Source organism: Heloderma suspectum, chromosome 4, assembly GCF_057233095.1.
Source record: "Heloderma suspectum isolate Gila_16-S chromosome 4, 16-S_ref, whole genome shotgun sequence".
In the NCBI taxonomy this organism is placed as follows: Eukaryota; Metazoa; Chordata; class Lepidosauria; order Squamata; family Helodermatidae; genus Heloderma; species Heloderma suspectum.
The window spans coordinates 256,944,598-256,969,766 of NC_139461.1; the positions used below are offsets into that span (position 1 = coordinate 256,944,598).

The 25,169-nt window shown below is 44.9% G+C and overlaps 1 protein-coding gene across 1 annotated transcript in view; it reads left to right on the plus strand.

Moving 5' to 3' along the window:
• Nucleotides 1-25,169, plus strand: part of C4H6orf132 (chromosome 4 C6orf132 homolog) — a 58,113-nt gene that overhangs the window by 11,949 nt on the left and 20,995 nt on the right. Inside the window, exon 2 of the mRNA XM_084853429.1 lies at nt 5,436-5,551. Within this exon, the coding sequence (XP_084709555.1) occupies nt 5,436-5,551 (116 nt within the window). The remainder of the gene's footprint in view (nt 1-5,435; nt 5,552-25,169) is intronic.

Here is a 25,169-nt window from a genome sequence, read left to right on the forward strand (position 1 = left end):
GCTTGATGATACCTCCCTTTTGTACATAGGTGACACTGTTTTGGCTACAGAATGGCCAGCACTTGGAGAATTGAGATTGCTCTTAGTATATACAATAATTTGTTTTGATTTTTTATTTATATGTGATATTTATATACCACTAAATATAATAAAATCCCTAAGCAGTTCACATATGAATATTAAAATCACATTTAAAATACAATATTAAAAATACAACATTAAAAACAATTCCAGTTATTAATGATGATGAGTAAGAGCTGTTTCACATCCAAGAAGTATTTGTGGTGTCTCTTCAGCACTGGTTTCCCTTCGAAATGACAACTGGGATCTTCTAGTGACCCCTGATTTTCTGTTGTGGTCCCTTCCCTTTGAATGCTGTCTCTTCTTGAGATTCCCACCTTGCTAGCTTTTAGGAAGTATGCAGAAAAAGTTTCTTATTCTGCTGGGCATTTGGAAGCTATGGGATTAGTTGGGTTGGCTTAATGTTAGGCAGCAGCATCTGCTACTTCATTGATGGTTTAAAGTAATTTAATATTGCTGATTGGTTTTAAGTTTATTGATTTAATGTCTTTAAATACGGCTGCAGTGTTGATTAAATTAATTGATCAGCCACACAATCCTTTACACATTTACTCTACAGTTCCCCTGATTTCAGTGGGATGTACTCTTTAGTAAGTGTGCAGCCCAAGAAAGTATAATTAACTAACAAGGTGCCTCGACTTTTTAAAAAATGTATTTTTAACTAAGGAAGCCTCTTAAAAACAAAGAAAGTTATCTTCCTTGCTTCATAACTTTTTTTCTTTACTCAAATACAAATGTATGGAAAATTAACTGAGTTAATTGACTGATTAATTTAGGCTGCAAGGCTTATCCAGCTGTAGATCCCATTGCAAAGCAGTTGGATTTTCTTCTGAGTAGACATGCATAGGATTGCGTTGTTAATTGGTTACTAGTGTCTCTAATCAGGTGACAGCCCTAAATGTTTATGTTTTTATATTTCTTATGTTTACTTCTTAGCCAGCTTGGGATCCCAGTTAGGACCAAAAGGTGGGATAATACAGTGTAAAAATAAAGACTGAATTTCCACTGATGAGGAGATGCAAATTAGAGATGGGCTATTGATGTGGCCTAACAGAGGAACCAAGGTGTGTGTTAGGGTTTTCCCTACCATTAGGCACAGTGAGATGACCTGCCTCAGGAACCAGATTTGGGGTAACATTAAAGCAGCAATCGTCAATTATTTGGTTTATTATTTTTACTGCCATGGGGGTGGCATCTGGATTTCTGTCCAAGGCACCAGAATGTCTTGACCATCTCTGGCTTGCACACTCTGGGTGTCTCTACATGAGCGATTTATTGCATGCTTGTGATTGGTCATTCAAGGAGGTTTGCGGGCCCTTTACATGACGTCGTCAACCTCCAGGATGTCTCCCGCACATTTCCACCTTTATCCCACTTTCAAAAAGATTGGAGATAAGTTGATAATAAAAGTTAAGGGTGCCATATTGGCAGTGTGTTATGTTGGTGTAGCACTATGAACTTGCAAGGAAGGACTTTCCTCGATTCAAACCACGTGTCCCTGTAAATGCTTGAGCACATTTCTCAATTAGAGGGAGAAGAAGGTAAAATGCTTCCCTGCAATGAAGGGAGACAGATCTGATCCTCCACTCCACCAAGCTCAGAATTAACATCCTCTGTTGATTCAGATCACCCCATTAAGTTTGATGGGGCTTACTCCCAAGTAAGTGTGCCGAGGGTTGCAGACTTACAGTGTGATCTTCTGTCTACTCAGAAGTAAGTCGTAGCTTTCCTGGGGGCTCCGAGGAAACAGTACAGCACCAGTTAAGCAATGAAAACAAGACTCCCCCTCCCCGTACTTCTGCATACATGCCAGGGAGGGAGGGAGGCGCTCCCTCGATTCAAACCATGTGTCTGCCTGCTGTGTAAAGGAGCTTATCCTAATCCTGCAAAGAACCGAAAGCAGAAAGCCCGGGTAAGGATGCGGGATTTTTGCTTAATGTAGAAACACCCTCTGAATTGTTTCCTCTTCCCAAGTTTATATGTACCCATCCTAATATCCTTTTTATTTTCTTTTTAACCTTTCCTGGCTACGGGAGCAGTGTGAGGAAGGACAATTGCAGTTATTTTATCCTGCGCTTTTTGGTTTTAATTTTTGTGAACCGCCCAGAGAGCTCAGCTATTGGGCAGTATAGAAATGAAATAAATAAAATAAAAAATAAATATTTGTCCAGTTCAACCTCGGGCTGGACCCCAGGGGAAGATGCTCAGTTTGCCCAATAAGTAGGCCAAACTGGACATTTCCAGGTAGTTATGCATGGTACAGCTATGGCTTATTTCCTAATTCTTTTCATTCCTCCATGCCTTGCTTAGGCAAGAATGAAGCAGTGAGGTAAGCAAAATGAAAAAAAAAACCACTACCAATTTATTTCAGCTAAGTCTACCCGGCCTTTTTCGTGCCCTCCCTCACCCCCACCCCACCCCAGTGCCATGCCGCAGAATTTGCTGCTGAAATTTGGTGGTCCTGTGGCAATGAGGAAAAATAGCCTCCTTTTAAAACCCTAAAGCAGCGGTTTACTTCTAAAATGCAGGAGTGCTGCAGAAAAAAGGGGTTGTTTTAAAGCTCAGTTTGTTCAATAAACAGGCCGTACCTGGGTATTTCCAGGTAATTATGCATGGTGCAGTTGTGGCCACAAGGATCTTTTTCTAATTCTTTCCATTCCTTAGGCAAGAATGAAGACACACAGTAAAAGGGGAAAAACTTGCAATTTCTTTCAGCTAAGCCTCACCCTGTGCCTGTCACTGTAGTCTCTATTCACTTGCTGAATGGAGATAGGCCCTGGCTCACTTGTCCTTCGCTCTGCTTGGTGGTTCTTGCAAAGCTGCCACCAGACAAAAGGCGCTGTGCGTGCTGGCTGCAAAGCTGAAAGAGCAATGATACTCTTAAGCAACAGTGAGGGCTCATTGTCCCTCTCTGCCCTGTGTGCGATTGAATGGTCAAGATCTGTAGAAGTGATAAAGTAAACCAAAGCACTTGTGTGTGAAAGCAGACTCCCTGCCCATGGGGCTGTGCAGCTGGCAGCGCTAGGACATAAGAGAAAGGCGGTAGCTTGGGATTCAGCAGGGATCTTTGTGCAGTGCGGTGTGGTTACCGACAGGCCATTGCTTGTGCTCTGACACCACAGTCCTATGTGCTTGCCTGCCAAAGTCTGTATCAGCAGAATCAGCTGCCTGATTTCTATGGGGGTATGACAAGAGAGGAAGGCAGGGGGGTGGAATCAAAGAGCCTTTCTCACCAAACCTGAAAATGCTGGCTTGTTTCTTCCTTTCACATTGCCATGAGTGACTCATCAGCATTGCAAAACTATGGAGCTGTACTGCCAGGACTCCCTACTTATACTGCTTTCTGTGCTTACTTTAGAGCCAGCCAGTGCCATATAGTTAGGGATGTGTAAACCCAACCCCGTCTTGGTTCTCCTGGCACTCACCCAGCCCCTGCCCCCTTCCTGTGCTTGGCAAGCAACCCGCACTCACCCTGGCGGCCTCGACGGCTCTGTGGTCACCATTTTTTGAAAAATAAAATGGTGATTGCAAAGTGTGTATATTCGTGCAAGCGAAAACGTGCATTTTTGCATATGCAAATATGCACACTTGCAAAGTGCGCATTTTTGCACATGCGCAAATATGCATATTTTTGCGGTTGCCATTTTATTTCTCAAAAAATGGGGACTGCGACGCTCGAAGAGGCCACGAGGGTGAGTGCAGGCCTTTCACTGAGCTTGGGCAGGGGGCAGGCAGGGGCTTGGTGAGAGGGGCTCGGGGGTGCGGGCAGGGGTGGTTCTGCTGGATTCCCAGATGATATCGGGCTCCCGCACCATCCCTACATATAGTAGTTAAGGGTGTTGTGTTGAAATGGGAGATAGGGTCCCCACTCACCTTCCAATCTCACTAGGTCAGGGGTGGATAGCCTTCGGCCTAATTTCGTGTGGCCCTCAGCCTAATTTCAAAAGCCCTCTGCATGCGATCAGTTCAGACCTTTGGCAAGAGCAATCTGTGCCTTCCCTGGCAGCCCGCTGCATGGGAAGGAAAAGGGAGACAGAAGAATTGTGTGTTGGGCGGTGTTGCAGAAAGAGAGAGAAAAGAGAGTTGCAGAAAAAGAAAAGGGGTGACCCACCCACTTTTGGCTCAAGCCCTGCCTCCTGCTCACCATTGACATGTAGCTCTTCACAGATTACCCACGACGGAATGTGGACCCCAACATAAAAAAGGTTGCCTGCCCCTGCACTAAGTTGTCTTGAAGAAGTTACCACTTCTCATCCTAACTGCCCTCACAAGAGTTGTTTTGAGGATAAAATGGTTTAAGCTCTTTGGTGGAAGAGCTGAATACTAGCCTGATGGTTGGGAATAGATGCAAAATGAGAGAGAGAGAGAGAGAGAGAGAGAGAGAGAGAGAGAGAGAGCATCCTTTATAAATGATAGAAATTGTTCACACTTACATAGAAATTGTGGCTGCTGTCAGTAATATAAACAACGCTGGACTGCCATTAGCATGTGATCATTAGCCACAGTTTGTACTTGTGCAAATGATTCATAAATGACTATTAACAGGGATATTGTACTCATGAATTAAGGCCACTTCACAAATTACATATTTTTAGGTGCACGCACCTAAGATGTTTTAAGCATACACCTAAAAATGTAAGTGTGACTGTAGCAACTACATGATTGCTAGCACATGTATCATTCATGCAGCTCCCCAAGCAGTATATCTGTAATTGGCTGCAGCCCCCTGTTGGGTTTACATTTGGTAGCAAACTTGAATTTGTGTCTGTGAAATGTCTCAGATGACCATTAGGTCTTGTATTAAAAGCAACACATGAACTGACCCTCAATTCTAAGACGTTCTGTATATCTCAGGGTGGAGACCCTCTTTCAGCCCAAGAGCCGAATGTTGGAGAAGTTCTGAGGAGTTGCATTCCAGTGGTGGACTTGACTGAAGGCAAAGGAGGTGGGGCCTGAGGTTCGCCACCCTTGATATATCTCAAGTGCTTCAGAAATCATGGTGACCTCTTACATGACTGTTGTTCTAAGGGCCAGCAATTCATGAAAATATTTGCTCTCCACCCTTGGACACTTGTACTCATGGAAAATATCACAAGCAATTTAGGCAGCACAACCAGTTTGCAAAAGTCAAACAAAAGTGGAGCCCGTATTCAGCTAGAGAGAGGAAATTATGAACCTGGCTATCTTAAATGATTCTGTTGATCTCTATCTGATTCATAATACTGGTTTAAGCAGCAATTCAGGAATGTTTCCATAAACCCATGAAGTTCTACCCATTACCCTGGAGGAGAATTTAAAAACCGTGTTTGGACATAGTTGCCTTCTTTTGCTTACTTGTTTCTCTTTTGGTTTAGGTGAAGTGGATGGCATTTATTATGGGGATAATCGCTTTGGTTCAGTGACAGATACTGGAACAGCAACGCTTAAACCACGCCCGAGAGTCCGGCCTTTGTTGACTTTCTTACCCCTTGTGAGTATTTGCTTTGTGCTGTAGGTTGGCTTAGGGTTAGTTTGCATATGGAATGTTGTTGCCATATTGCGCTTATAAGGAAGTTCATTACACTTTTGGCATGGCTTCAGTTAGGAACAACACTGAGATTTTCAGCTTCACAGATTTGTTTTCCAGGCAGAAACTCGGGGTGCGGAACACCCACAGGACATAATTGGGATCATAGGTTCCAATGCTGTATGAATTTAGGTGAAACTTGTAATAAAAGTCTATGTAGATGTAACTTGAAGTTATGGAGACTGACAAAGATTTATGGTCTGCTACAGGGTGTACTCTGAAAGTGTCAACATGAGGGGGCAAGTTTCCAGCATACGGGTTGGAGCTGTGTCTTGTTTTGGGGCCAGCTGGATATGACATTGTGTGAAGAGGAGGTGTTGTATCCTGTTGGCTATTTGTTTGAGTTCTGAGAAGTTTGTTCTCGCTGGTAGGACCCAGTAGGGAGAGGGAGAAGGGAAGCACGGTGGAAGAAAAAGGGTACTGCAGTTATGACTGTAAATGGAGCTGGACATAATGAATAAAGTCTTCTTTGGAAATACTGGGATTTCTTTCTTATGGAGGAAGAGGCAGTCACAAAACATGGGTTCCCTCCTGATGCAAATGAGAGCTTTGCCCTGGGGGCCAGGGACCACAGTGGGAGGGAAGGGTTAAACTTCCTACTTAACACCCCTGCCCCCATGCTCTCAATGCTGCTTCTCCCCACACTTCCATGGCTACTATTTACATTACAAAAAACTTATATGTTAATTGCAGTCACACAATTAATGTCATATCTAGTCTGGCCCTTGAAGTATTGGAAAGACCTTTTAGGGTGCAATCCTATGCATGGCTGGCTGGGGAGTACAGGGAGTTGTAAGACTTTTTTCTGTCTAAATATGCATAGGATTGCGCCCTTAAAAATTATTTGTGATTTGATTGGATTCTACAATAGTTCTGCTGGTCATCTTGGGAAGTTCAGCAGGTGGGACGAAGGGGCTGATGAATTTGTTATTAGCAACAACAATTATAATCTCCAAAACAAAATTTGTCTTGTCCTGTACTATATTTAAGGCCAAATAGGATATCTTGGAGATGGAAAAAGTAACCTTTTAGATATGTTTAAAAACCAGGAAATTAAGTACAGATTTATTTGTCAACAAATGGGATTTATTTTTGAACATTTTGTATCCTGATGAGCCAGTTGCAAATTATACTTTCACACATGCTGGATACAAATCCGAACCTGATGGATGGTATATTTTTCTTGGTAGGATGATACAGTCAACCAGGTTACCTAATGGTTACACACACACCATGATAAGTTATCACTTATTAAATGGTTGCTGTATCCTACTGAATGGCATGTTGTCCCAGTAAAAGTTGTTACTTGGTTTTCAGGTTATAGGAGATGGATCCAAAAGCTGTCATGAGCTGAAAAATAGGGGGTTGCATCCAGGATCTACTATCTGCAAGAGGAAGGGCTTTGCTCATGGAAAGCCCCTCTGCCAGATTTTAGGGGATCCCCCCACATACACACGACACAGCTCACTGCATTCAGCAGGGTCTCCTGACTCTGTGTAGCATTCTCAGGGGGCTGGAAGGGCTGCCATGGGAATAAGGGCATTGGGGATGTCCACTTCGGTCAGCACAGTTGATCTAGTGTAAATTTGGATCCAGGGACTGGAAACCACTGTGAATGATGAAATAACCATACTTTCCCAGCTCTCATGCAAGAGAAAGAAAAAAAGTGAAAAGTATAACTGCAGAAGAACGTCCTGGTAGATGTTTCACAATGTTTATTAGGCAGGAAAGGCATAGGTTAGGTCTGGGGAATATTTTCGGCATAAATTATTCTAGGTCTCAACTAGGTTGACTGGATCAGCATCCTTCATGCAAGTACTATGCAAATTATTCTGGGTCATGTGGTTCATAAGATGTGATCACTGTTCTGTCATAGCCTGGTAATCTTATCTTCAGTGATAACTTAACTTAATCAAATTAATGATTAATAGAAGTGGTACGGGAAGAAGGAAAAGCAGGACAAGTGTGAGCAGAATCGCTAAGGGTGTAGCTGAAATGTCATCATAGTAACATGGTGACATCACCGTCATCATGACTGTGCTGTGCTGCTATTTTAGTAGCGATTATATGTAAAATACTGGATGATTCCAAAGAGGTAAGAGTGAAGTTTTCAATAGAATCTTCTACTCTAAGAAGTCAACCCTTATCCAAGGAGGGAATGGAGAACTTTATAAATCAGGGGTGTTGAACTTTTTTCAGCTCAAGGGCCAAATTCCATTTCAGAGAAGCTCTCAGGAGCCACATTCCAGGGGTAGGGTGGGCAGAAGGCAAAGGGGGCAGAGTCCACAGCAAAAGGGTTGGGGCCATAAATGCAAAAAACATCAGCACATTGTAGCTTAAACCTCTTACTGCCATTAACTAAGCCATAGGAGAGGCATTTCAATCTTTTAGAATGGAAAAAACTGCACAAAATCCAGGAAACCACCAAACACTTATTGGTTGGGGGAAAGGGGTGTGGCCAGCTGCAGAAACCAGTAAGGCCAGATTTGGCCCCAGGACCGAGATTTCCCACCCATTATAGATACACTATAATGAGAGCTAATTGCGCTCATTTCACATGCCAGCAAGGTTATGCTCAAAATCCTACAAGCTAGGCTTCAGCAGTATGCGAACCGAGAACTACCGGAAGTACAAGCTGGGTTTCGAAGAGGCAGAGGAACTAGAGATCAAATCGCCAACTTTCGCTGGATCATGGAGAAAGCAAAAGAATTCCAGAAAAATGTCTATTTCTGCTTCATTGACTACGCTAAAGCCTTTGATTGTGTGGATCACAACAAACTCTGGCAAATTCTTAAAGTGATGGGAGTACCAGACCACCTTACCTGTCTCCTGAGAAACCTGTACGAGGGTCAAGAAGCAACAGTAAGAATCAGGCATAGAACAACCGATTGGATCAAAATTGGGAAAGGAGTACTACAATGCTGCATATTGTCGCCCTGCTTATTTAACTTATATGCAGAGTACATCATGAGAAATGCCAGGTTGGATGAATCACAGGTCGGAATTAAGATTGCCGGGAGAATTATCAACAACCTCAGATACGCAGATGATACCACCCTAATGGCAGAAAGCGAAGAGGATCTCAAGAGCCTCTTGTTGAGGGTGAAAGAGGAGAGTGCAAAAGCTGGTTTGAAACTCAACATTAAAAAAACTAAGATCATGGCATCTGGCCCCATCACTTCCTGGCATATGGAAGGGGAAGAAATGGAAGCAGTGACAGATTTTACTTTCTTGGGCTCCAAGATCACCACAGACGGTGACTGTAGCCATGAAATTCAAAGACGCTTGCTCCTTGGGAGGAAAGCTATGGCAAACCTAGACAGCATAGTAAGAAGCAGAGACATCACCTTGCCGACAAAGGTCCGTCTCATCAAAGCTATGGTTTTCCCAGTAGTAACGTATGGCTGTGAGAGCGGGACTATAAGGAAGGCTGAGCGCCGAAGAATTGATACTTTCGAACTGTGGTGCTGGAGAAGACTCTTACGAGTCCCCTGGACTGCAAGGAGGTCAAATCAGTCAATCCTAAAGGAAATCAACCCTGACTGCTCATTGGAAGGACAGATACTGAAGCTGAAGCTGAAATATTTTGGCCACCTAATGCGAAGAGGAAACTCCCTGGAAAAGACCCTGATGCTGGGAAAGACTGAAGGCAAAAGGAGAAGGGGACGGCAGAGGATGAGATGGCTAGATAGCATCACTGATGCAATGAATATGGACTTGAGCACGCTCCGGGAGAGAGCGCAGGACAGGAAGGCCTGGCATGCTATGGTCCATGGGGTCATGAAGAGTCGGTGTCGGACACGACTGAACGACTGAACAACAATAATGAGAGCTATGTGGATTCTGTGAACATCCAGAAGTGCAAGAAAATGCAGAACTTGGCACTGGGTGTAGAATTCAGCTTCATGAGAGTGTTTGTTTCTGTTTTTGTTTTAGAAAGCAGCATTCGCTTAATTCACATAATATATTTTTTAAAGTGCAAACTATCTCATACCCATGATTGTAACAGGGTCTTCTGGGGAATGGTTCCACTTCCTTGGCTCCCAAGTCTCGTTCATAATGTGCAATGCCAGAGGTTCGTGGGCTTGCGCTGTGCTAATTCTGTTCATTTTTGCTAGGCGCCAGCATTAGATTTGTTACCTCTGGATTCTGGAACAGCAGACTGGAGCCATCGTGCCTAAAGTCAGAAACACATATTTAAGATAAATCAAGCAGGAACGTTCTATGAGTCTAAGACTGGTATGGGTAAATTTGTTGTTAGAGGAAGAATGCCGACAAATACCTTTTCCTAGTGATGTTTTAAAGTCTGGCTTCTCTCTTAAACCAGACAGACAGGAGTGTCAGCCTTAGTACTTTACACAGCTGGTGGTGTTTATCCACCCTAGATAGTGTTGCAGTGCTGGAGACTCTTGCCCATCATTCTAAAAGCTCAGAGGCAGCAAAAGAGCATGCAGCAGCAAATTCTTCTGCCCTTCTACTCTTAGTAGCCCCTTCTTCCACCCTCCTTCCTGTTGTGCTGGCTGCGACAAGTAGAAGCGAAGAGGTTGCGAAAGAGCCATTAGGAAATCATCCCTTCTGCATACTATTTTTTTAAAAACCTTTTTATTTGCAACACCATGGTAACAACAACAGACAAAAAAGGGGGGAATTCGTATCATGAAATATATCAATATGCAGTAATCATTAACTTCTCCCTTGATATAGGGAAAAGAAAAACAAGAGAGAGAAAAATCACAAGGAAGGGGGGAAAGAATTAATATATCCATTTCAAGTATATATGTTAATATAAGCAGTCTATCTGTCTAAATAAGTATCCATGTGACTTTGACAGTGGTAGGAGATATGTTCAAACATAGCATACCTATCTATTTATCTCTTAATCATACTATATTTATCTCTTAATCATACTTAAAAGTAGACCCATTGAAATCAATCTCCTTGATTTCAGTGGGCCTGGTCTAAGTATGGCTTTTGTCAGGATTGACCCCAGGCCCTCTGTTTTGGTTTTGGACTCTAATTCAGATTCGGAGACAGAGTTAGAAGAAGCCCACCAGAGACAGGGTGTGGGGGAGGAAATCCCCCAAGACTCTCCAGGAGCCAGCGAAGAACCTTCCCAGGGGCTTATCAAGGAGGAGGGCCAGGCTCTCAGAGACCATCCTCCCACTATCACCATGAGAACCAAGACTCTGTTAGAGGGGGAGGGAGCTTTGGGATTGACAGATGCTGGGGCTCGCTGCTGAGTCAAGGGGGCGGAGTTGAGAGGAGGAGGTGGGAGGCGTCACACCAGATTGGCTGCCCATCAGAAGTTGGGCCGTGAGGATCCTCCCTGAAGGCAGGAGCTCAGAAAAAGCCAGTTGAGCATAGCAGGAAACCTGTCCATAGTCGGAAAGGCTATATAGGTAATAGGCCCCGAAGACAGCTCCCAGGCTTTGTAGTCACTTTAGGTGTGAAGAAGTACCATTAACTGAGTAAAAGGGTGTGTGGATTGCACTTCTCCGTGGGAGGGCTTGGAATCCATGACAACTATAGCTTGGAACCAACACACTTGATGCACTGAATGTTCACTTCCAATCTCTTATGCCTTCCAGGAAGACATGCTTTTAGGTGGATTCTGTTCCTTCGTGTGTTTCCTTGACTGAATTGTCCATTGAATATCTGCTTACACCAGGAAATCACACTGACTACAGAAATGTCATGGAGGGTGTCATTAGAAGCCGGTGGGGTTGTACAGATATAGCTGAGGGCACCATTAAGAGGGAGGGAATGGCATGGCTCAGGTGTCATTAAGGAAATAATTCAAAGTCCATGGGGTTAGAGAGGTATCTTTGAGGCTTTCACACATAGCGTTACTGAATGAAGCAGGAAGAATGTATCTTATACTGTAGGGCAAATTCATGCATACGTTTCACTCTGGGACTGCCTACATGTTGTAATGCGGGCAGTCCAGCTGTGAGACCATCCAGCTGTGAGCCCTGCAGGACCTGGACCCTGTTTCTCTGCCTGGCTCTTTCCACCTGGCCTGGGAGGGCAGGGCCCCAACCTGACTCCAGCTGTAAAGGCTGCCTGTTGCTGGAAGTGCCAGGAACCACCGAGCTGTGAGTGATTCAGGACCCGGACCCTGTTCCTCTGTCTGGTTTCTGGTGGTCTGAATATGTGCCTGGGAGGGAGGATATTGGGCCAATTGGGGGGACCTGGGTGGGGCAATCAGTGTAGTGATGGGTAGAGGGAGATACGGCATTGTGAGGAGGACTTACCAGGTAAGGGGAACGTGGCCCAGACAGTTAATGGCTGTGCCGTGTTCTGGTCCTCCCTGCACCCGCAGCTTTGGTGGTTGCCCTATCAGCCTGCCTTCAGGTCTCTGGATGCTGCTTTTAAATGCCAGATCGGCATTTATCCATGACTTCATAGTGGATGAGGCGGCCAATCTGGCATGTATAACCGAGACCTGGGTGGGTGAGCAGGGAGGAGTCAGTCTCTCTCAGCTCTGCCCACCAGGGTACTTGGTCCAGCATCAGGGAAGACCTGAGGGCTGGGGAGTGGGGGTTGCTGTGATCTATAGGAATTCCATCTCCCTCTGCAGGCTCCCTGGCCATGTGATTACTGGTCTGCTTACTGGTCAGTGTTTGCACCCTGTGTTGGGTCAGTGGGACAGATTAGGGATTCTATTGGTGTACTGCCCACCCCACTGCTCAACAGACGCCCAAGGTGAGCTGATGGAGGTGGTCTCCGGTGTGCTGCTGAGATCCCTCAGACTGTTGGTTCTGGGGGATGTCAACATTCACGCTCAGGACTTCATGGTCTCCATGACAGCCATGGGACTTTCCCAACATGTCATTGGCCCAACACATGTCACAGGGCATACTCTAGACCACATGTCAAGTGGACATGGAGATGGTGATCTGAAGGTGGGGGACTTTGTATCTGTCCCTTTGTCATGGTCAGATCACTGTCTGCTGAGGTTTAGACTTACAGCAGCTTTTCCCCTCTGCAAGGGTGGAGGACCTCTTAAGATGGTCTACTCCTGGAGGCTAATGGATCTGGATGGTTTCCAGAGGGCTCTGGGGAGGTTTCCAGCTGATATGGCTGGCGCTGCTGTCAAAGCCCTGGTTGATCTGTGGAATGCAGAAATGACCCGGGCAGTTGACACGATCGCTCCTGAGCGCCCTCTCCAGAGTAGAGCTCGTACAGCTCCATGGTATACCCTGGAGCTGAGAGTGATGAAACAAAATAGGAGACAGCTTGAGTGCAGGTGGAGAAAAACTCCTAGTGGATGCAGTCGAACTCTGGTGTGTGCCTATGGCCATATATATTCAAAGGCAGTGAGAGTGGCAAGGAAAAAATATTCTATTCAATTGTCCATATGCCGCCCAGTGAAGCTTTTTAGAGTTGTCAGGGGCCTTTTACATGCTGGCCCTAAGGACACTATGGAACCATCTGAGGCCCGCTGTAATGCACTGGCTAGGCACTTCCAGAATAAAATCTCTTGCATCCGCTGGGACTTAGACTCCAATATTACTGCAGGTGAATCTGGTGAGGTAACCAGAGCACAGTCTTGTCCAGTTTTCTTGGATGAGTTTCAGTTGGTAGAGCTTGAGGACGTGGACAAGGTGCTTGGACAGGTTCATGCAACCACTTCCATATTGGATCCTTGCCCTTCCTGGCTAATAAAAACTAGCAGGGTGGGAACAGCAGGGTGGGCTAGGGAGGTGATTAATGCCTCCTTGTGAGAGGGAGTGGTTCCAGGCTGCCTCAAAGAGGCAGTGGTGAGACCATTCCTGAAGAAATCCTCCCTAGACCTGGAAAACCTTAATAATTATAGGCCGGTTGCAAATGTTCCATTCCTGGGCAAGGTCCTTGAACGAGTTGTTGCCAACCAGCTCCAGGCACTCTTGGATGAGACTGATTATCTGGATCCATTTCAATCGGGCTTCAGGCCTGGTTTTGGCACAGAAATAGCCTTGTTCGCCCTGTATGATGACCTATGTCAGGAGAAAGTCAGGGGGAGTGTGACCCTGTTGATTCTCCTTGATCTCTCGGCGGCTTTCGATACCATCTACCATGGTATCCTTCTGGGATGGCTCTCTGAGCTGGGAGTGGGAGGCACTTCATTGCAGTGGTTTTGCTCATACTTGGAAGGTCGGCTCCAGAAGGTGGTGCTTGGGAATACTGTTTGGCCCCATGGATTCTCAATATGGGGTTCCACAGGGGTCAGTTTTGTCCCCCATGCTGTTCAACATCTACATGAAACTGCTGAGTATGGTCATCCAGAGTTTCGGAGTGCGTTATCAGTATGCTGATGACACGCAGCTCTATTTCTCCTTTTCATCTTCTTCAGGCTGTGGATATGCTGAATCAGTGCCTGTCTGTGACAATGGACTGGATGAGGGCTAATAAACTGAAACTCAATCCAGACAAGACTGAGATGTTGTTGGTGGGTGGTTCTTCTGAGTGGATGGAGGGTGCACAACCTGTTCTGGATGGGGTTGCACTACCCCTGAAGGAGCAGGTTTGTAGCTTGGGGGTTCTCCTTGAGCCATCTTTGTCACTTGAGGCTCAGTTGTTCTCAGTGGCATGGAGTGCCTTCTACCAACTTTGGTTGGTGGCCCAGCTGCGCCCCTATGTGAACAGGGATAACCTGGCTTCAGTTGTCTATGCTCTGGTAATCTCCAACTTAGATTATTTCAATGCACTCTACATGGGGCTGCCTTTGAAGATGGTTTGAAAGCTGCAGCTCATGCAAAATGCAGCAGCCAGATTGCTAACAGGGACCAGAAGGTCCGAACATATAAGACCGACTCTGGTCCACTTGCACTGGCTGCCTATATGCTTCCGAGCTCAATTCAAGGTGCTGGTTTTAACCTATAAAGCCCTATACAGCTTGGGACTGCAATACCTGACAGCACGCCTCTCCCAAAACTAACCTACCCGTACACTACGTTCAGCATCTAAGGCTGTCCTCCGTGTGCCTCCTCCATGGGAAGTTCAGAAGGCAGCAACAATGGAGAGGGCCTTCTCAGTGGTGGCCCCCCCATCTGTGGAACAAGCTCCCTGATGAGGTCTGCCTGGTGCCAACATTATTATCTTTTCGGTGCCAGGTTAAGACTTATCTCTTTTCCCAGGCATTTGGCAGCACATGATGAGTTGTTGTTTTTTACTTAATTTTTATTCTACTTTTTATCTTTATAAATGAAATAAAGAATACCAACAACATAATCACCATCTACAGTTTCCAACATTACAGTATTCTTGAGGACACAGCAACAACCAGAAAAGCAAAAAAGAAAATATAAAAAGGAAAGAGAAGGCAAAAGATGAAAGAACAGGAAAACAAAGGGAACAATAAAAAGTATTAAGAAAAAAGAAAAGAAAAAGTTACATATTACACATAAACTTCAAGTATCACTCTACTTAAAAGATGATACCATTGCCAATATTACAATTCAATATAGTCTAGGTAATCCATCTTATTTCAGTAACATGTTGTTGTTTATTCGGTCAGTTGCTTCCGACTCTTCGTGACTTCACGGACCAGCCCACGCCAGAGCTTCCTGTCGGCCGTCGCCACCCCCAGCTCCCCCAAGGTCAAGTCCATCACCTCCAGAATATCATCCATCCATCTTGCCCTTGGTCGGCCCCTCTTCCTTTTGCCTTCCACTTTCCCTAGCATCAGCATCTTCTCCAGGGTATCCTGTCTTCTCACTATGTGGCCAAAGTACTTCAGTTTTGCCTTTAATATCATTCCCTCAAGTGAGCAGTCTGGCTTTATTTCCTGCAGTCCAAGGCACTCTCAGAATTTTCCTCCAGCACCACAGTTCAAAAGCATCTATCTTTCTTCGCTCAGCCTTCCTTATGGTCCAGCGCTCGCAGCCATAGGATACTAGGGGAAATACCATTGCTTTAACTATGCGGACCTTTGTTGTCAGTGTGATGTCTCTGCTCTTCACTATTTTATCAAGATTTGTCATTGCTGTCCTCCCAAGAAGTAAACGTCTTCTGATTTCCTGGCTGCAGTCAGCGTCTGCAGTAATCTTTGCGCCTAGAAAGACAAAGTCTGTCACTGCCTCCACGTTTTCTCCCTCTATTTGCCAGTTCTCAATCAAGCTGGTTGCCATAATCTTGGTTTTTTTGAGGTTTAACTGCAACCCAGCTTTTGCACTTTCTTCTTTCACCTTCGTCATGAGATTCCTCAGCTCCTCCTCGCTTTCAGCCATCAAAGTGGTATCATCTGCATATCTGAGATGGTTAATGTTTCTTTCAGCGATTTTAACTCCAGCCATGGCTTCATCAAGCCCAGCACGTCGCATGATGTGTTCTGCGTACAGGTTGAATAGGTAGGGTTTGAAAGCTGCAGCTCATGCAAAATGCAGCAGCCAGATTGTATACAACCCTGCCGTACTCCTTTCCCAATCTTAAACCAGTCCGTTGTTCCGTGGTCTGTTCTTACTGTTGCTACTTGGTCGTTATGCAGATTCCTCAGGAGGCAGACAAGATGACTTGGTATCCCCACACCACCAAGAACTTGCCACAATTTGTTATGATCCACACAGTCAAAGGCTTTAGAATAGTCAATAAAAAAGAAAGAGTTTTCTGAAACTCCCTGGCTTTCTCCATTATCTAGTGGATATTGGCAATTTGGTCTCTAGTTCCTCTGCCTTTTCTAAACCCAGCTTGTACATCTGGCAATTCTCGTTCCATGAATTGCTGGAGTCTACCTTGCAAGATCTTGAGCATTACTTTACTGGCATGTGAAATAAGTGCCACTGTTCGATAGTTTGAACATTCTTTGGTGCTTCCCTTTTTTGGTATGGGGATATAAGTTGATTTTTTCCAATCTGTTGGCCATTCTTGTGTTTTCCAAATTTGCTGGCATATGGCATGCATCACCTTGACAGCATCATCTTGCAAGATTTTAAACAGTTCAGCTGGGATACCGTCATCTCCTGCTGCCTTGTTATTAGCAATGCTTCTTAAGGCCCATTCACCCTCACTCTTCTGGATGTCTGGCTCTAGCTCACTGACCACACCGTCAAATCTATCCCCGATATTATTATCCTTCCTATACAGAAGATCTTCCGTATATTCTTGCCACCTTTTCTTGATCTCTTCTGCTTCTGTTAGGTCCTTGCCATCTTTGTCTTTGATCATACCCATTTTTGCCTGGAATTTACCACTGATGTTTCTAATTTTCTGGAAGAGGTCTCTTGTCCTTCCTATTCTATTATCTTCTTCCGCTTCCGCGCATTGCTTGTTTAAAAATAATTCCTTATCTCTTCTGGCTAACCTCTGGAATTTTGCATTTAATTGGGCATATCTCCCCCTATCACTGTTGCCTTTTGCTTTCCTTCTTTCTTTCAGTAACATATCCTCAGATTTATAGCAAAGAAACAGGCTATAAATTTTCCCCTAGCCATAAAATGCTTTTCAGCTAACGTATAATGATAAAGCTAAAATCAGCCAACCAGAAATATTACTAATCATAGTCTCAAAATAATAATAATAATAATAATAATAATAATACTCATAATAATTATATATAAAAAAGAAAATTATTAAGGATAAAAGAAAAAACAAAATCAACATCACTAGTATATTTTATACTATCTATATTTTAGATAGTATCATTTCTAAATATATATATATATATATATATATATATATGAGTGTGTACATTTCTATACACCCACAAACCAGAATATCATATACAGTATATCATGGTGTATATATATATATATATATATATATATATATAAAGAGAAAATGGAAGGAAAAAAAACACACGGATATATGTAAACAATCATCTCTGGCATACTTATCTTATAACCCAGACAAACCAAAAGTGACAATTGTTTATACATTCCCAGCTCATGGGACTGAAGAAGATGTCTCCCGTGCTTTACCAACAAGCCAAGCTTCCGCCATTTCATGATTTAAAAACTTGTTCATCTGGCCTTCAACGAGGATGCAGAATGTGGCAGGGTATTTTATGTGGTATTGTAAATTCATTTGTCTTGCCTGATTTCTCACCTTAGTGAATTTCCTTCTTTTATCAGCAATTTCTTTAGTGTAATCCGGAAATAGCATAATTTTATCTTGTTTTGGCCCCCAAAGAAGATCTCCCCTCAGTCTTGCTACGCGCAGGATGTAATTTTTTGTAGAAACTTTTGCAAGCTGAACTATAACAGTAACAACAGTCCCTTTAATGCTACGCAACAGACTTGGAACACAGAATACATGCTCAGTGTCAAGTAAATAATCAGATGGCAAAGCAAATAGTTCATGCAGGAATTTATCCAAGAATTTAGTCAGTCTTACATCAGTGGGTAATTCTTTGATGCCAGTAATGCGTAGGTTCGCTCTTCGTGTAAATGCTTCCAGTTGTGAGATTCTAGTAGACAGGATATTATATGAAGCTTTCATTGTAATCTCTTGAGCTGATACGCGATCTTGCAGGTCATTAACTTTCACCTCTGTCTTTTGCAGAGAAGTCTTAATTAGGTCCACAGCCCCCTGAACGGCGATAATGGAATCTTGGATTGTATCCAATCTCTTAGCCTGTTCTGACAGTTGAAGAGACAAAGTTTTTATCAAAGCAAGCAGCTCCTCTGTATTTCCATCACTTCTAGAAGACTTTGCCAAGGGAGGTGTGGGGGGTGGTGGCAGTGGTCCCGTTCCTTTTTTCCTTCCTTTTGATGTTGCCATCCTTCTCCTTAAACAAATTTTGCAGATCCTCAAATATTGTTGGTATTCTCTAATCCATAAACACTAAAAATCTACATTTGGAACTCGTCAGCCCTGTGTTCTCCTAATTAGATAGGAGTTTCAAAACAGCTTTGAGTCAATGTCTTTGCTGTGGAAAACTAACCTTGGAGCCCAGCCCTTCTGCTGCTCCGCAAAACTCTTCCAAGAATTCATCCAGATGGTACTCTTGCTTCTCCTTTTAGTTCCAGGGAAAGATAAAAAGCTTTTCAATCTTTTACAAGCTGTTTGAGATAGCATCCCGCGGAGCCTCCGCAGAACTAGGGGTATGTGAAACCCCGCTTACCTGGCTCCGCCGGGTTCCACTGGGGGGGAGGCACTCCGTCCCTCCCCCTGGAATCCTCGATGGGGGGAAGGCGCTCTGTGCCTCCCCCCGGAATCCTGGCTGGCCAGCTCTGCTCCACAGCCAAGCCGCGAAGCCGCCAGCCGGCTCTGGCAGCCCGCAGCCGGACATCCAGCCGCTGGGCAGCCCTGCAGGGACGCAAATGGCGGCTGTCATAGCCGCCGTCATTTGTGTCCCTTTCTTTCGCCGTGATAGGCTACGTAAAAATTTACGTAGCCTATCACGGCAGGGGGAAAACCCCAGCGTACGTAAATGGCGGTAGCCTATCATGGCAGGGGGAAAAAAAACCCAGTGTACGCAAATGGCGGTAGTTGCCGCCATTTGCGTATGCTGGGGTTCCCCCCCCCGCCGTGATAGGCTACGTAAATACTTACGTAGCCTATCACGGCCTCCACAGGGACGCAAATGGCGTCCCTGCGTTAGTATTTACATAGCCTATCACGGCTGAAGAGGAGCAAGCGAATCGTGGCCGCAGGACAGCTGCCATTTGCACAGCAGCACGGACGGGAGCAGGTAAGTGCTCCGTTTTGCGCGCCTTTCGTGGGGTGGGGGCGGCAGGCACTTCGTCCCGCGCACCTTTCATGGGTTGGGGGGGGGACTTCGTTCTGCGACAGTTTTCGGGCGGCCAAATGCACTGGCATTCGGCCTCACCGAGATTCGTTGCAGAATTCTCTGACATCCCTACGCAGAACACTGCCAGGGCGACATTGGCACCTACCGGAAGTCAGCACATGATGAGTTTTATTCGGTCCTGGATGCGTCTTTAGTTATGACTGATAGTTCAATGTTGGTTTTAGTTATATATTGTTTGTGTATATTGCCTGTGCTTTTATGTGCTTTTTTGTAAATGGCTTTTAAACTTTTAATATTGTATTTATTGTTTTAACTTCTGTAAGCCACCCAGAGAGCTTCGGCTATAGGGTGGTATAGAAGTGCAAACAACAACAACAACAACAACAATGTGTAATGGAGAGAAGCCACAAATGTTTCTTCCCCCCCCCCCAAACAATATATTGAAATAGATCCATGTTTGCAATGACAGGACTTATTGCCCTGACTAAAGACTCCCGATGAGTCACTAAGTCTAAAGAGCTGGAGAAACCAGAAGGTCGCTACTGGCTAGCTAGAGGACCAAATAGTTGCTCTAGATTTTGAATTTACAAAATTTGCTATCAACTCCTAGCTTTGCCCTTTTCTTTTTCTTCCGACTCACATGAGCTCTGCCCTCAATCACATAGTTCCTTTCCATTTTTCTGCAGGCTATGTTGTATGGACAGCTTCAGGTGTTGCAACAGAAAAGGGGGAAGCATGAATATTTTTCTCTTCTTTTTGTGCTTCCTGTGTAACACCGAGGAGGTGACTTGTTTTTCTTTCCTATATTTAAATTCACATGCAAATGTGAGTAATAAAGAACCAATCTTCTTTCTTTCTTTCTTTCTTTCTTTTTTTCTTTAATAAAAAGCTGCCTGGGGAGTCTTTGATTCTGAGTAGAGACATGGCAGAGGGAGGGAGGGAGTGCTTCACCCTTTCCCTGCAATCAGTTTTTCTATTCAAAATCTTCCTGACCAGCTACCTCTTCCATTGCAGGTTCAAGATAGCTATGTTTACATTTGGAGTCCAGGGAGGAAACAAGTAGGGGCAGGGTGCTGAACAAGAAATTGCTAGAGGGAACAGTTAGGCCCTGCCTCCCTGTTGCTTCTCTGTTCAAAAATAACAGTGCTCCAGGCTGCTTTTCACTTTAAAAAAATGTTGGGGCTTCATTACACATATAGTGCATACTTTGCCCTGGAAGTTAATTTTTCTCACTATATGGAAGGCGTGCAGTTTTGACATTATACAGCAAGTATGAAAATCCTCGTCTCCTTGTGTTCAGTGCACGAAGTTGCCCTAAGAACCAGTACCACATAGCTGTGTATTGCAGATGAATAGATGAGGTGTGGATGTTTCTGGCGTACCTGCCTCATTTAAAACCGGCCTGACATAGTATGACTTAGACATACGAACTTACATCCCATTGATTTCAGTGTGTCTACACTAAGTATGACTAAGTCCTGATCCAACCATTGTGCTAGGGAGAGTCATCATATATTCGTGCATATCATTCTCATCCAGTCTAAACAGGTGGCTTCTCATTCACAAAGACTAGGGATGCTTCCAGACAGAGGGCTCCTAGCGCTGCCTGTCAGAAAGCACTGGGCAGCAATTTTGTCCTCCCTGCCCCTTAATGGATTTTCTGCAGCAAGGAAAATGGGAGCTGCTGGAGGGTGTTCCCATATCACTTGGCTGTATGTGTAGGGGAACCATGGAAGTTCCATTAGAGCTGTTACTTTAGGGCAGTCCCACCCTGGAAAAGAGGGCAGCATCCTTGAACAACCACCAGAAACCTTGTGCAATGTTGTGCATGCCCAGAGCCACTTTCCCACCATTGCTGCCAGAGAGGAAGGAGGTAAAAAAACTAGTCCATGGAATCCACGTGACTTGGAAAAAGCCTGTCTGCTGCGGAAACCACAGGTTGGATTCATAGAGATCCGAACTCATTTGAATTAATTGTGGATTGCTCTGACATCCCTAGTTGACCAAGAGTTGGGGCGAGGAGGCGGTGAACTAGTGTAGGAGGCAAGAAGTTAGCCCATTGATCCTGGGCAGCAAAGAACCAAGGCTGGCTCTGTTTAGGAGAAAGCAGCAGCAGCAGCCCACCGTTCCTCCAAGAGATCAGAGCGGCATGTGTCGGTTCCCCCCACACGTCATCATCACTTCAGCCCTGTAAGAGGTAGCGATTGGCCAAGGTCACTTATAGCACAATCCTATGCATGTTTACTCACAAGTCAGTCACACTGTGTTCAATTAGGTTTACTTCCTGTGTTTAGGTTTGCAGCCCTAGTAAATAAACTACACGGTACATGCAAATATGTCTAAGAATGGCCACTTTTTATAAAGTACTAGTGTACAAAGCCCTAAACAACTTGGGACCAGGATACCTGAGAGAGCGCCTTGTCCCTTACCAACCTGCCTGGTCTGAAGTCGTCAGAGGGCATGTCCCTGGTGGTTCCACATGGACCCATGGCCCAGCTGGAGTCCACCAGGACAAGAGCCTTCGGTGTAGTGGCCCCCTTCTTGTGGAACTCCCTGCCTTTGGAGGTCAGACAGGCACCAACATTGTGTTGTTTTCGGTGCTTCCTGAAGATATTGTTATTTTGAGAGGCCTTCCTTGAGTGACCAGCCGTGGTTTATTAAGTTCAGAATCTGTTTCTTTTAAAATGTTTTAATTGTTTTAATATGGCTTTTATTCTTCTATCTTGTTGTTCACCGCTCCAAAATCTTTGATGTGGAACAGTATATAAATATTGGAAAGCAAGCAAGCAAGCAAGCGGGGGGGGGGGAGTTTGAGCAGAGAAGTAGGATGTGAATGTGCATGCTTAACCCTTTCCTCACTGCCTTTTCCCCTTAAATGGCTCTCCCATTTGCTCCCCATCCCCCACCTCGGATGTGGTTCAGATGGACAATTACTCTTGCAAACACGTATCTGAAACACCACAGAAGCTAATGCAGCAGGGAAGTGAATAATGAATGTAGGGGAAAGGGTTAACACGCACACCCTGTGCATCTCTGCTCAAGATTACCCTTCCAGAAGATGCTTTTCTTTACAACGACTGGCTGTAAGGCTTCATTTCGTGCATTTTAATGGAATGTATGGCTAGGCCCTTAACTAGAGGGTTAAATAGGGAAACAAGCCTAAAATATGAAGTATGTGGGACCAAGCCCATGTTTCTGGCCAAGTTTATATCTGAGATTCTTGACCTCCAAGCCTTTCCCTTACACAGGCATTAACCCCCATGCAATTCTGCATCAGAAAGGAATGAGGGTTTGACCAGCTGTCCTGGGTGTAGGTGTGAGTCAATATTTGAAATGGCTTAAGAACTGTGTACACCCAACATTGGATGGAAGCCCATTCATATTCCTTTGCTTTGAAAATATCCCCCTGTAAGACTAAAATCTCTTTGCCACACCCTGTACTGAACTTGGCATCTGCCCTGAACATTGGCAGCAGAGCATCTAGGAAGCATTTTTCATATGTATTTCACAGAGAAAGGAAATACACAGTCTAAGCAATTCTCACTGGAGCGTGTCAGAGCCAGCAGCTGCAGATTTGCACATGACCCATGAGTTTCTGATGTGTGCTTTGGTGGTGCATTTCAGTTTGGTATATCTGGACTGTGCCACACACCTTGCCAATCTGGTCAGCAGGCAGGATGAGCTGCACTGCTGACACAGTGGTTTTGGTTGTTCAGATAGAAATCATGTTGCACTCTTATTCTTCTCACTTCATAAGGTTATCTGGAGCAGGGCCTTTTCTGTGTTGGCCCTGGAATTGTGGAACGTACTCCCCTGAGAAGTCTGTTTCCATTCTTCCCCGGTTTCTTTTTGAAGGCAGGTAAAGGTGTTTTGTTTGGGTTTTGTCATGCTAGTTACTTGGGCCCCATCTACATGGCACCACTTTGGCCCCCCACCCTGTCGCAACAGCGCAGCAATGCGGCTTCAAATCACCATGCCCTGCGATACACTCGCACACTTCCCCAAGAGACTCGCCATGTCCTCTTTTTTTGCCATTATACTGAAATGCGCAGCTGTGCAGTCCCATGAGTGTGGGGGTGCGAAACTTAAGTGGCTGTTTTATATTTGAGGGGCTCTGCTGTGCCTTTCTGACCCTGTTTTAGGTTAATATTGGGTATTTTGTGCTCCTTCATTTCCGTAGCATCAGTTTGCCAGTTCCCCAATCCAAGACTCTCGCGATGGTGTGCACTCACAAGCGTGAGTGCGACGGGCCTAGCCATTGCTCCGAAATGGTGGCCAGAGCGATGTTCCTCCCCCAAGACCTCCCCCACAGCCCTTGGATGCTGAGTCCACAACCGTTGCAAAGATACGAAGCTGCAAAAATATGTGAAAGTGTGATTAAATAAGTGATAATGTCCCTGTGTGCCTCTGTAACTGCACAGCTGCGAAGGGATGGGGGAGCAAAGGGGCATCACAGAGTGATGCATGCACTACGCACGCCTACAATACGCCCATTGTAAGATGTGAAGTCAGGTCGGGGAAGGAACAGATGGCCCGCAACTGCGGGGAAACCCACAGCGAACCCCAAAAATTACAGTAAAAAGACTCCTTGGAATGCCGCTTTTTCCAAGTGAAGACCACGGATGGCTGCAAAGTCGCGACTGTGTCATCTATCATGAGGCACCTTGACTCACATCCGCCCCAGTGTAAAAGCCTGGTGTAGATGGGGCCTTGGGCATTTAGTTGGAGCTGTTTACTTTTGCTTCTAGGTAATTTTAGATTTGTTTTATAATGTTATAATGGAATTTATTCTTATACTAACATTTTAAATGTTGTTGTCAACCACCTTGTGGCCATTTTTGTGGAAAGCAGCCTAGAAATATTGTACATAAAACGACAATAAATCTGTGGTGCAGACGCTTCCTAAATGAACCACCGTATACATACAACACTTCTTGCATATCAAGAGTCTCTACGAAGTCCACATCTTCACTTCTTGAGAGGAGGCGATCAGATCATTACAGTTGGAAGAGGGAAATGTGTGTGGGAGGAACCAGTGATTTTAAAATTAGACTGAGACTCACCAGAATGTCTACAACAAGATAAGAAGAGGTGCTTTCTTAAATTGACCTTTCTGGGATGAGGCGGCCATGTGTCATAAGAGTGACATAGGAAACTGCCTTGTGCCAAGTCAGACCATTGGTCCATCTAGCTCAGTATTGTCTACATTGGCACCAATGGAGACTTTTTATGCAGCATGTTGTGGTGTGAGAAGGGGAGGGAGGGACTCAGGAGAAGTCCTTTATCACCTGTTGGTGGTTAGAGATAGATTTTCCAGTGGGAAAATCTCTCTCTGATCAGCTGCTAATTGGAGATAAAAGATTTTCAGGGCTGGGGGTGTGGGAGAAGGGATGGGGCCTAAGGGGAGGGGTCTGGGGAGAAGCTCATGGGCCATATCTGCCCTCCCCCCGTGGGCTGTCCGATGGGCCGTATCTGGCCTGCAGGCCAGAGGTTCTCTGTCCCCAGCCTACACTGCCTGGCAATGACTCTTCTGGGTTTCAGACCAGAAGTCTTTCCCAGTCTTACTTGGGAGATGCCGGGGATTGAACCTGGAAACTTCTGCATGCAAAGCATGTGCTCTGTCATAGAGCTACAGACATTCCCCTGGGTTAGGGATGTCAGAGAAATCTGCAATGGAACCAAATGGGTTCAGATTTTTATGAATCTAACCTGAGGATTCCACAGCGGACTGACTTTTCCCTCGCCAGGCAGACTTTCGGACCAGTTTTTCAACTTTCCTGAATTTTGTACAAATTTCGTCCATGGAAAAATATACAAAATAAAAACCCCAGCCAAAAATGTGCATTTACC